Here is a 13822-nt window from a genome sequence, read left to right as displayed (position 1 = left end):
CTGACTCAAATCTGAAGTTTCGTAAGTTCGAATCCTGCTCCAGTCCACTACATTTTCAGGCATGGAGTGTTGCCTGACACCGGCAAAAAAAGAAAATATTGCCGAGAGCTAGTGGGGCTATACTAGTTCAGGTGCAACCAAACTAGGAAGGCCCACTAAGCTTCATCAAAGTCACTCCCTCACCAGAACAGTAACTAACCTCCCTGGTGCAGTACTTGGCCACTACCTCCCTCATGACTCCGACAATTAACCCATGGCCCTCAGTCCCCAGTGGCGGCGGAGCACCTGACCAAGGCGGCGGTCAGACCTGCGACGTGGCAGAGGGTGCTAAGAATCTCTGGGTCCGGACAGGCCGCCAATGAAAACTGAACCTGGCAACGTTCAACACGCGCACCCTCTCGATTGAGGCTAGCTTAGCAGGACTATTTGAGGAACTATCAAGCATTGCTAGGGATATTATTGTCCTTAGTGAGGTTAGAAGAACTGGTGAGGCTTACACAGTGCTGACTAACGGCCACGTCCTCTGCTACAGAGGTCTTCCAGATAAGAGAGAATCCGGGGTAGGATTTCTAGTTCATACCAACATAGCGGGCAACATTAATGAACTCTGCAGCATTAGTGAGAGGGTAGCAGTCGTCGTAATAAAGCTGAGTATGAGCTACAAAATGAAGGTGGTACAAGCCTACGCAACAACTTCCAGTCACGATGATGAAGAAATAGAACAGTTTTATGAACATGTCGAATTAGCAATGAGAAAGGTGCAAACTTAGTATACTGCAGTCATGGACCACTTCAATGCAAAAGTGGGCAAAAAGCAGGTTGGTGAGCAAGCAATTGTCAACTACAACATCCATTCTAGGAATGCAAGAGGAGAGATGTTGGTAGAATTCGCGGAAAAGAATAGGCTCCGAATAATGAATACATTCTTCACGAAGCGGAGCAACAGGAAGTGGACCTGGAAAAGCCCTAATAAAGAAACAAGGAATGAAATAGATGTCATACTCTCTGCCGATCCAAGCATAGTGCAGAATGTAGAAGTATTAGGTAAGGTAAAGTGCAGTGACCATATGTTAGTGAGGTCTAGGATTTCTTTCAATTTGAAGAGAAAAAGAGTGAAATTAGTCAAGAGGAAACAGGCCAACCTATAAGCAGTAAGGGTGAAAGCAGACCAACTCAGGGTGGTGCTCGCAAACAAATATGCAGCTTTAGAACAGGAAGATGAAGATAACATAGAGGTAATGAATGAAACCGTAACTAGGCTGATCTCCGAAGCACCAATTGAAGTGGGAGGTAAGGAACCAAGGCAGCCAGTAGGGAAGCTCTCCCAAGAAACAAAGGACCTAATAAAGAAACGTCAAAATATGAAAGTGTCCAACTCAAGAGATCAGATAGAATTCGCTGAACTGCCAAAACTGATAAACAAGAAGAAAGTAAGGGATATTCGAAATTATAGCGTGGGAAAGACTGAGGAAGCCGTAAAATATGGACGCAGCATGAAATCAGTCAGAAGAAAGCTTGGCATAGGACGAGGCAAGATGTATGTACTGAAAGATAAGCATGGTAATATCATCAGCCATTTAGATGACATAGTAAAAGCAGCGGAAGAATTCTATACTTACCTGTACAGTTCCCAAAACAGCTAAGCTACTTCCATTCGAAATAGTGATGAACTGAATGCAGAAGCTCCTTCTATAACTAGCGATAAAGTTAGAAGGGCCTTGAAAGACATGACCAGGGGAAAAGCGGCTGGAGAAGATGGAATAACAGTAGATTTAATCAAAGATGGAAGAGATATTATGCTAGAAAGAATTGTGGCCCTTTATACTCAATGCCTCACAACTTCAAGTGTACCAGAGAGCTGGAAGAACGCCAACATTATACTTATCCATAAAAAGGGAGACATTAAAGAAATTAAGAATTATAGACCCATTAGCTTGCTTTCAGTACTGTATAAAATATTCACCAAGATAATTTCCAATAGAATCAGGGCAACAATTGACTTCAGTCAACCAAGAGAACAGGCTAGCTTCAGGAAGGGACATTCTACGATGGATCATATCCATGTCATCAATCAGGTAATCGAGAAATCTGCGGAGTACAATCAACCTCTCTCTATGGCTTTCCCAGATTATGAAAAAGCATTTGATTCCGTAGAGATACCAGCAGTCATAGACGCATTGCGTAATCAAGGAGTACAGGAGGCATACGTGAATATCTTAGCAAATATCTACAAGGATTCCACAGCTACCTTGGTTCTCCACAAGAAAAGTAGAAAGTTACCTATCAAGAAAGGGGTCAGGCTAGGAGACACAATCTCTCCATTGCTTTTCACTGCATGCTTAGAAGTATTGAAGCTCTTAGACTGGGAACGCTTAGGGGTGAGGATCGACGGCGAATATCTCAGCAGCCTTCGGTTTGCAGATGACATTGTCCTATTCAGCAACAATGCAGACGAATTACAACAAATGATTGAGGACCTTAATCGAGAAAGTGTAAGAATTGGGTTGAAGATGAATATGCAGAAGACAAAGATAATGTTCAATAGCCTGGCAAGGGTACAAGAATTCATTATCGACAGTCAACCTCTAGAGTCTGTAAAGGAGTACGTTTATCTAGGTCAATTACTCACAGGGGACCCTGATCATGAGAATAAAATTTACAGAAGAATAAAATTGGGTTGGAGTGCATACGGCAGGCAATGCCAAATCCTGACGGGGAGCTTACCACTGTCGTTGAAAAGAAAAGTGTTCAATCATTGCATTCTGCCGGTGCTAACATATGGGTCAGAAACTTGGAGGTTAACTAAGAAGCTCTAAAACGAGTTAAGGGCCGCACAAAGAGCGATGGAACGAAAAAATCTTAGGAGTAACGTTAAGAAACACGAAGAGAGTGGTGTGGATCAGAAAACAAACGGGTATAGACGATATTCTAGTTGACATTAAGCGGAAGAAATGGAGCTGCGCAGGCCATGTAATGCGTAGGATGGATAACCGATGAACCATTAGGGTTACAGAATGGATACCAAGAGAAGGAAATCGCAGTCGAGGACGGCAGAAAACCAGGTGGGATGATGAAGTTAGGAAATTCGCAGGCGCAAGTTGGAATACGCTAGCGCAAGACAGGGGTAATTGGAGATCGCAGGGAAAGGCCTTCGTCCTGCAGTGGACATAAATATAAGCTGATAATTATGATGATGATGATGATATTGGTGCGGAGCCGTAGGGCATACTGTGACTCTGAACAAAGACGACAATTTGGTGAAGCGAGCGTTCGGCTACACTGAGCCTACAAGATCTCGCGCCAGCTCGGCGATGTAAACTACGAAGTATCCCCACTGGACTATTTATCCTCTGCCCCTGTGCCCACTGATATCATCCACGTGTCTACGCTGAAACCTTACGATACCGCGACATCGCCCCATTCAAAAACACTAGCGCCGAGGCGGTGGTTTTCTGACGGGGGCGTCATGTTACGGAGCAGTGGAGCATAGTGGGACTCTGAACCAAGACGAATTTGGCGAAGAAAGCGTGCGGCTGGTCTGTGCAGCCATCTTATGTACCCAGCGTTGCTGAAATTTGTAAATACCTGTAAATACAGCTTAGCTTTGCTATTTCTGCCCCGTGGAAATATTATCGTCTTTTGTACAATTACTTCACTTGGTGCGCGAGGTTAGAAATAGCTTGTCAACGTGCAAGTCAATGACCTTGAAATTTGAGCTTGCTTTTTTTTCGGAAGCATGCATAAAGTTTTACAAGGAATCATCTGACTCTGAGTGATAAAAATAGCTTCGGTATTCACTTATGATTCTGCTACCGTGAGCAAGCGTTTCTTCCTTCATTTAATAAGAATACAGAGCATGTTTAAGACTACAAAACAACGCACTTTTTTGGAATCGGACATTAGATACCGTAGGCTTCAAGGTTTGTGGTGTCTGATTTTATTGTGTACAAATGAGTATACTATGCTCATGATCAAGTTTCACAAATCTAGCATCAACTAGCGCGTTTGTCATTATTATTTGTCAGATGCTGTCAAAGCTGTCGGTATGCATTTCAACTAAGGATGCGTGAACTTACACTTCCAGGCTCTCGAGATATTTAGCCAAATTTTTGAAATAGTTGAAAAGGTGTAAGCCTACTTCGTAGTTATTTTTCAGTGTTCTGTTGGCTCTTGTGAGATCCATTGCCAGTCCTGCAAGAAAAGGAAACTGGAGAAGGAAGAAGCGAGCTTGAAGTTAGTATATTGACACAATCACAGTACGTCTTCAGTAAATCGCAATTGCGTTCATAGCAATTTCTTACTTTTTTCTTCATTACTAAAGGCTCTCATCATAAAATACGGTGTTTAAGTTTGCTAGCCCTTGATATTATAAAGAAATTACAATTTCGCGACTTTCTGTTTATTGTACACCTATATAAAGCATAGAAAACCCTAATGCATAACCTTAGCGAACGTTCAGATTTCTCGGCCGCAAAATAAAACGTTCAAGCATGCATAATTTCTTTCCCTTCTCCGCGCACTTTTTGAGCGTGACTTATTGTATCTAAGAATTAAATATCACTATTAATGTCATAATGCGCATAAATAACACATAATGAATGCTGTACTGTAAAATTAAATTCGAGCTTACGCTTCCAAGTCGCTTTTGCCAGTTTTGCACTGTGTCTGTCTGGTAGTAATCGATTACACGACCATTTATAATCATCTGAAAAACAAAAAGGCTGGTGATTTCTTTCTATCAACTCTCCAGCACCAGTGAACTGGCAAACGCTGAGGCCATACAAAATTAGTCTAGCGTCCTTGTTGAATTTCGCATTTTCAGTAGTGATCATCAGTAAAAACCACCCACGAGGCGAAGAAGAACGTGTTTGAGTCGCTCTTAATGTCTAATATATATCATCTGTCTATGCTATAGACGTTCGCAACTTAAAATTTGACGCTGTGAAGTCTATTTTAGGGTGGGCTTTATATAAGAGAGATTGTTGTGAGGTCGTAGGTATAGCTTGAGCAAAAATGAGCTTTGTTTTTTTGCGTTAGAATATCATAGCAAAATAAACTAATAAAGTGGAATTATGTGCAGCCCATTAAAGTAACTAGGAGTATATTGCTTTAGAATGTTATTTTTGCTTACGAACTGATATACTGGTCGCAGGAAAGCTTTAAAAAAACTGATTTTCCGCCTAAGATCATCCCTGCGAACTACAAAGCGGAGTTCAGGCTGTATCAATCATTAACGAATTTTTTTAATTGAAGCCCAGATATGCGCTTCCAGACTATACACTGAGTGTACACTATAGCGTAGAAAATTCGGTGACTAAAACAATATTTCTTTTATAACAAGCATCAGCCTCTTGCAAGCCTATGCCCCAGGGCATCTCTCGTAGACAATGAAATCTGTAAAAAGGTTTCTCAAAAATAATATAACATAAGATCTAGCATTTTAGAGAGAAGGAACAAATTTCATGCAGGAACTCCACTGGAGTCGCCTAATTTTGCTTAATCATTGTGCCACTTTTTTATCTCCGAGCAGCGCGGTACAATCATCAGTCTTATCAACCTTGATCCGACCAGTATCAAGCGTTATCGACCCGACCAGTATCACTTATCATGCGTTATCGGTCATTATCAACCTGCGAAAGTGGATGTCCCGCGAAGTTGCAAAACCACCACTACAACAGTTGAGAGGGGTATGCAATGCTTTATTGATGGTTCGGATGCTTGTTTTGACATTGTTCTTTATTGAAACGTACACTGCTCTGCGCGTTGTATCATCATCATCATCATCATCATCATCACCAGCCTATATTTATGTCCTCTGCAGGAGGAACGCCTCTCCCTGTGATCTCCAATTGCACCTGTCTTGCGCTAGCTGATGCCAGCTATGCTGTGTTGTATGTGTGATTTCAATGAATGTATGCACTGTTCGCTTCACTTTTCCGAGCGCTTATAGACTCAGCCTTAAGAAGATATGAGCCATTGCATTCGTCTTACGTGGCGGGCGGACAGGTTTCTCGTGTGATAGGCATAGAAATGAAGCATTTTAATAACCAGGAACCAGGCTCACGTCACATTTGCTACCTTACACACATTGTGAAATGGTGAAATGGGGTGAACTTAGGGAAGAGATGGAGAGAACCTTATTGGAAACGAATGGAGAAAGATTGCGCTAACTGAACGCACACTTGAAAGTGACACCGAGTCACCAGTCGACTTTAACTCGAATAGGATTCTCAATACTGTCTGCGCCAACAACGCAAACGGCATTGACTTTCTATAATTATATGTGTAGGAACCCCACATCTATGAAGATGTTTCATAGGAAAATTAAAAAACGCATTCTATTTGACCGACACTCTTGTTTCATGGCGAGAAAATTGGGCTCAGCGATTAAACGGTTATACACGCACAGCATAGCGGCTGGCAACTTCTTGCGCCATTCGCAAGCGCTCAGGGACCGAAGGCAGTCACAATGCTTCGCATAGGAACTCTCGCTTTCATATAATGCAAAAATATATACTATCATGATGACGATGATTTACTGGCAACCCGTCTGAAACTGGACGATGACAAGTAGTCTCCTAGGCTGCTTGATTTATGCACGTATTATCAACATGTATTTCAATCTTGCATTTTGTATACATCTGCTTATGAACGCGAAAGCCTTATATCCTCCAAACACCCCTCGGTCAATATATTCATCTATGAATTATACCATGGTCATTTCCAGATAACACGTTCTCATTACCTGCAAGATCCTCCAAAACGCTCAACCAGACTAAATCATTCTAAAACAATCTATTCTCCCCCAAGTCGTGTTAATGTTCACAAGTACTCCCTTTTTCCATCCGCCATTTCCCAGTGGAACAAGTTAACTAACGATATTGTGTGTTGCGATAACATCGACTCTTTTATTAACCGCATTCAGTGTATTGACTTCTCACCATGATTTTTTTTTTCATTACATTTCTGTATGACTTCTGTATGACATTCTCTGTATCGACTTTTTCCCATGATTATATTTCTGTACCACTCCTGCAAGGGCCGTGAAGGGCCTGCAGTATATTCAAATAAAATAAAATAAAATATTGCACATTGCTTTCAAGTTTTTTTTTTCAAAGCTGACTCAGAAGTGATTACGCAATATATTCATTCTGGGTAGGAAGTACAGGGCATTTGTAACAGTAAATAAGTTGTTTGTTTTTACACTTGTCATCCACTTTCGATAAATTTGACACTAAATAGATGTAGACCTCTGTGTCCGCCCAGATGGCCGAAAGTAACTTTGAGGTGTGCTTCGAAGTCAACTGCGCAATAATACCATATGCAATAATACCAATGCAGTTTTTACCATATAAAAGATGAGGTGATGATGGAGATACCACGTACATGGAGATGCAGCTTTTGGCATCTAACGGTGGTATTTACATTTTCAAAATTGTTTTTCAAAATCATAACATAACAGTAGACAATAAAAACCACCTTGAAGAGCGATTAGGTCCCACAGTTGTGTTCGGGTCTCAGGAGGATATCTGTCGTTTTGAGGGACCTTCAAAAAGTGGAGCCCAAATTCGCACAAAAGAAATCAGTAAAAAATATGTACAAAAAATCAATAACTCCATAATGTCGTTACAATCCCATAACATTATATATCAATCGATATATTATTTATTGAGCTATATAAATAACAATAAATTATTATAATAGTCAGATTATTTATGATAATGGGCATGACAAAGCACTATAATGGGATTAACATTCCTTTCTCTGGTAAGTTTGTCCCGACCATGACTATTTCTATATAAATATTTGTTATGTACTCACTTTAGCAATGTTTACTTCCACATCAATAATGTCGGATATGATTTGTTCAATCACTGTCTCTTTCTCAGCATCATTCTGTGATTCCTCAACCACGCTACTGTGCTCCTCGTTACTGCTCGAATAATCATACGCATCGTCATTAGAACTGGTTGTTGGCTCGACTTTGTCACTTTGGGTTTCACAAAACAAGTTTAGCACCACGCGAATCAGATTCTTGTACGCTTCGCGCATTTTGCGACGTTTGCTGATTTTCACCATCGCGTCCGGATACGCCGCAAACCGAGGAAGAGGGGCGTTCACCTGCGATAAACAAAGAAAGAGAGAAATTTGCATTATAGAAAAGCTGAGAGGTCGGCCTTGATCAAAGTTCTGACTGGCTGTACTCAGCATTGCTGAAGGTTAATGGGAGTAAACAGGGAGAAGCGTGTTGATGACGATGACAAAAATGGCGGTCAATCACCATGAACAGCAAGCACCAACTTACACCGGTCATCACTATTCTTCCTTAAACAAGAATCACACATCGGTTTCGTCCTTGTGAATCGTTGTATATACGTTTGGCACTGTGTATCTACGCGATTTGTAGTTAGAATTTTGGCATGGCTTGTTAACGCTGTAAGTGTCGCTATACCAACTTGTTCAAATTTTGCTCGAAGCCTTGATTGTTCGAAAATTATTATCCACGCTGGTGACCAAATCGTCATTCTGCTTAAGGAAGCAGGATACTTCAGTATTTATACTATTGCAGACTAGTATACAGTGACATAGGTTGGCGTTCACATTCGGTGACAAGAACAGATACTATTCACAAACGTAGCACAAATAAATAGTGGCGTAATGTACCTGTTGGTTATCAACAAGTTCACACGCACAACTTTACTCAAATATCGTTTAGTTAAGCCGCGTCCTGCTGCAGCCTGTTCCTTCTGCCTTTAACCGTCATTCTTCTCTGGAGATATCGAACATCGCCTTCGTCCTAGAAACCTCATTGCGTTGACGTCTCACGTTGTACATTCACATGAACTGCTCTACGCATTTTGGCATAGCTTGTGAGTGGTGTAGTATGAGATTTCATGAGAATATTGTTGTGTCCTATGGTGTGCATAATGTTTTCATGAGAATACACGTTGCACAAAATGAAAATAAACTTGCGTGCTTAAATTATCCGCACAACTAAATTAATTTATCCGCACAATGAGAAGGTCTCTTCACATAATTTCAATATTTCTTCGGAGTGTGCATAACTTTTATCCCCTTTACCGTGCGTCGTACATTATGAGAACTTCTCAACAGCCTTTTTTTCGGTAACATGGTTGCAGAGCTTTTGTTGTCACCAGATTATTTATATATTAAGAGGACTACGATGGCACTTGTGTATAATTGATCAGACCAAGTACTTGCTAGTTCTAATTTTAATAAATGCAGCCACGGGGGACATTATTCTATAGCTGTCGATGACACTAATTTATGCCTGAAACGGCAATTGTTGAAATTGCTAAATAATTTCTGGTAAGTTTTCTTTGCAGAAATAGTAAGAGCGAACTCACTGCTAACATGTATTGTGGCTTCTGCGGATGAGGAACGGGTGCTATTGTTGCCACAGGTCTAAGCCCTGTCTTTTCCAACACCTTCTCGTATTGCGGGTATGATTCACGTATCAAGGGCCATTCATTTATGCCAGCCGATCGCAGCATCTCTTTAAGTGATTCTCGTACTACCTCTGGGGAGTTATTGTGCTGATCTAAAAAAGAAAACAGGCATTCATGTATCAATGTAACAACGTAGGTATGGTGTGTCTTGGAAAATCATCTGCAAGCAATCGCGAATGAAAACTATTTTTACAGTCAGAAAATTTGCTTGATATTTTATAAAATTACAAAATGTGTAAAATTTGGTATATCACTTCTTTAATTGGTAATTCTATCCAACACCGTTTCTGGTGGCACTATTAGACCCTATATCACGCTTTGCAGTCAGCAGTGCCCACTTATAGGGCGTACACCTTACATCCATCATAGGCACTGCCATATAGTCGACTGCCATGTAGCAGTTTTATATTGCATTGAAGAGTGCACAAATTAGTTCAACTAAACTAGAAGTATCAGTGCTCGGAAGGCTTGGAAACACCGATTGCCATGCTGACAGTAGCGTGTGACGTCATTGCGGTGCGTGGGTGCATCGCATGGAATGCAGAGATCATGCGGCTGAAATGTGATATTGAGAGCATTGAAACCGTTATCGCAGTTTACTAGCATTCCTTAGTCTTCCCAGAGGCTACCAGGTGTGACCACGTTAGCTTTCTGTCACCCCATCATCTCTAGGTGAGCGCAATTATGATGCCAACTCGACGCTCTGAAGCTAACGACCTGTGGATTCGTCTACAGTGTATCTCTGATAAACGAATCTGCTATATTACGCTCGCAATGACGCTGAGGCTACCTACAAGTGGAAGTTGGGCCCGTTTATCCTTTTGTAGTGCCGACTACGCCACCATGACGAACCTACCGATCGTCGTCGGATTAACCAGCATCCAGGATTTCGGAAGTTTACCCTAAAAAACACACAGGACAAAGAAAGAGGCAACACGACACCGTTTACAGTTGTCTCTTTCTTCTCCTGTTTGTTTTTTGCGGTAAACTTCCTAAATCATGAATCACCAACTGCCCTACACCCACACTTTTTAGGTATCCAGGAAATGGGTCTCTGAGCAATAAATTTGCAAAAAGAAAACCATACCTAGACTATAGTATTTGTATCTAATTTATTCCGGCCCAAGTTGACGAAAACAAGTATCTCAAGCTCAAGGCTACAAATTTTGGTTTGGTATGACATTTATATTGCACAATGGTTGTGTACAAAGCGCGCCAATTGAGTTTGTGTACGTGTAGCAATCGCTTTTGTGTACATAAACTTAATATGCACATCCCACGCGCTGTGGGAATTTCAGTGAAATCTTCACTGTTGTTTACGATGAAGGGTGTAGTTCTTAAGCGACTACGTGCAAGTATGCAGCGCACAAGCAAGTTTGATAAGTTTCAACCAGGAACCACCGCGTTCAACTTAAGCTTGTGTTGCTTCACCATGCGCGTCCCACACATGATGGTAAAAGAATCACGACAATAAAACGACCACAATCACATGAGACTATTGAAAGAGGACGATGCCATGATGACAATGACATGAAGAGACTGGCACGACGACACTGGAATCCTTACGAAAGAATGATGGCGACGGAATAATCACGATGGCATGGCGATCACTGAAGATGACGCAATGACAATAGCGTAACGACAATTTAAGGATAACGGCGGCGTGACGACCATAAAATGAATGATCTCGAGTGACGACAATGATATGACAGCAACAGCATGATGCCAACATGGTGATGATGATGCAGTCACGATGATGATGATGATGCTGGTTGTACTTCCACTACTCTCATGTGGACACCGATTACATGTATGTAGAATCAACTCGCTTTGACAGCAACAGCATGATGACAACATGACGATGAGCCTAGTACCACGATGATGACGACGCTGGTAGTAGTGCCACTTGTCTCATGTGAAAACTATATTATATGTATGTACAATCAGCTCGCTTTTCTGTTTTCACCTGTACATCTTATGTGCTTGCTAGGCGTTTTTCGCTCTCTTTCACCTACTATACAGTATCCTGTAGCTGCTTTTCTGCCACTGTGGCACGGCCAAGTCAGGCATTTCCTCAGCTTATAGCCGTGTCTCCCCAGGCGGTAATATACAAAATTTGCCTTCAATGAACCCAAGAAAGAAAGGCGGCATGACGACAATGGGATGCCGATGCGATGGTGTGATGACATTGGTATGACTACACTGGAACTACGACGAATCAGTGCCGACCACAGCGTGACGACAATGGGATGATGACAGAAAGTGAGAGAGGCATAAAGGAGAGATGCCTCGTAGTGGAATCAATTCGCTTACTAACTGAATTAGCAAGCACGGTGTCAGCGCACACATGCAAACATGAATAGATCACACTTTTTGACCACAGACAACCACTGCCAAAACGCTGGCGTGAGCATGATGCTTCGACAGTGGCGTACAGGTGACAAATGGACGCTGTTTTCGATATACGTTCTCGATTACCGGTGGAGTAGGCTTTGCGAGAGGGTCTTCTCATGTTTGCTCATGTTTGCTGTATCCGCCTCGAGATGGTGCCCAAGTGTATTTGCGTTAGCTTTAGCGTTTTGCTCCGTTCCGCTATTCTAAAACACTACCTTGTACCGCGCAGTGCAGCCTTTCTTTGCGTTAGCGTATCGTCGCACGCTAACGCTAACGTAAGCGTTTTCCGCTATACTAAAACTCTCTATTTTTACGTCGCAGAAAGCATGCAAAAGACGAGAAGCCCTGGCTGCATCAACTGGAGTCAATGACAGCAGTCAATGACATCGCTTTCACCGGCGCTTAGTTCAAAGGGCTTCTTCAACATGTCTAAAGTATTGAATGAATTTTTAGTAATTGCTAAGTCAGTTCGTTAATAATTATTAGCAAGACGCTGATAGCGTTAAGCCGTTTGAGTTTCAACTAAGCGAACATAACGTGGTAGCCCTTTGAACGCATATGTATAGGCAAAGAAACATCATCAGCCAGTGCCACAGACCCCGCGAGTTCCAGTTTATGAAATCGTCATGAGCTGCCAAAGCAGCCAGACCACTAAGCATTCACAAGTAAATGAAAAAAAATAATATTTAAGCATACCTTGACTTTATTTGACTCCCATTCTGCACAGTTGTTACATGATGTACGAAAACTATGGTGAGATAAGGAGATGAAGTACGAACATATTGCGTTATAACCTGTTTAAGGCGTGGTGCAGATTTAAAATATACTCTCTGTCCCACCTTGTACACATACGCTGTACAGCTTGCTGGCCATTCTGCCAATGTTTACGTGCTTGTCATCGGCGCCACTTTCCATGCCATGCTTTTGTAAATGGCTATATTCCACTTCTAGTATTCCTGCGAAAAGAAGCCACGTTTTTTAGGAACTGTCTAGATTCTCATATAATATTTCCTACACGATGTTCCTGATTGTCGCTTTATACAACAAAGCTCTTAGTTTTTTTGCAAATTTCTCTCCGCAATTACGCGAACCTGCCTGCAATATTTCTTGTGTCAAAGTTCTTACGTGAACATTTGCACTCATGTGCACGGTACCCAAATCACTTTTATCGTTTTTCCTCTTGAGAGTTACTGGAAAATTAGCATTTTATTCAACGTAGTACATCTTCCATGTGACAAAAAAAATCACGCAGAAGGAGATCAACCACAGTTATTATGTGGAACATCAACTCTTTCTCCTTGCCCGTTCACTACTCACCAGTTCTTGAATCTCACGTGCGACTTTTGTGCAAACAAGAACAGTTCTAGGCAGTCTGAAAGTTTTCGATTTTCAGGAAGAGCACCTGAAATTTTCAATCTTTTCACACGTGCATCAGCGCCATGCAATGCTAGCAAACAAAGAGATATTTATAACTAGTGACGGTATCTGTGTAATTGAAAACACTGATACATGCACCCATCATTGACTACTGCTTTGTTGTGTCGTTAGTATTTCTCCGCAAGAATGAGTTCACGGATACCAATAAGTTACATTGTATGGGTTGCATCAACCATGTGCGTCGGTACCATGGACGAACGCGAGTATGAACTTTCAGAGCAGCCTGTTTTCGTACCACGCCATCATTCATGTGGAATATTGTTTCAAATTTATTCTGCCATAAACAAAAGCAGAATCATCCCGTAACCAAAACAATGAAATGTTCAATTGCATCTAACCGTGTGAGTTCCGAGGAAAATTGCGGAGATTATTTTTGCGGGCCATTCGCCAGAAGTTTGATGGGGTTTTTTGTTACTTTTCTAATCTTTTATTACCATGGCCTGCTACTTAAATATTAAAATTGTTAAATTTATCGCTTTAAGTTTACTGTGTTAACTTATTCGCGTTACGCTTGAAACATT

The 13822-nt window shown here is 41.5% G+C and overlaps 1 protein-coding gene across 1 annotated transcript; it reads right to left on the bottom strand.

Moving 5' to 3' along the window:
• Positions 1 to 4072: 4072 nt before the first annotated feature.
• On the bottom strand, positions 4073 to 12812 carry LOC125939839 (uncharacterized). Its single transcript, XM_049655314.1, has 5 exons — positions 12704 to 12812; positions 9369 to 9562; positions 7822 to 8121; positions 4631 to 4705; positions 4073 to 4207 (listed from the first exon to the last, which is right to left on the bottom strand). The coding sequence occupies exons 1-5, from the start codon at positions 12777 to 12779 to the stop codon at positions 4073 to 4075; spliced, it is 780 nt and encodes a 259-aa protein (XP_049511271.1). The 5' UTR covers positions 12780 to 12812.
• Between the last annotated feature and the right edge of the window lie 1010 nt (positions 12813 to 13822).

This window comes from Dermacentor silvarum, chromosome 9 (genome assembly GCF_013339745.2).
Source record: "Dermacentor silvarum isolate Dsil-2018 chromosome 9, BIME_Dsil_1.4, whole genome shotgun sequence".
In the NCBI taxonomy this organism is placed as follows: domain Eukaryota; kingdom Metazoa; phylum Arthropoda; class Arachnida; order Ixodida; family Ixodidae; genus Dermacentor; species Dermacentor silvarum.
The sequence above is the reverse complement of the archived record's forward strand: the minus strand, read 5'-3'. Positions and strand labels throughout refer to the sequence as shown.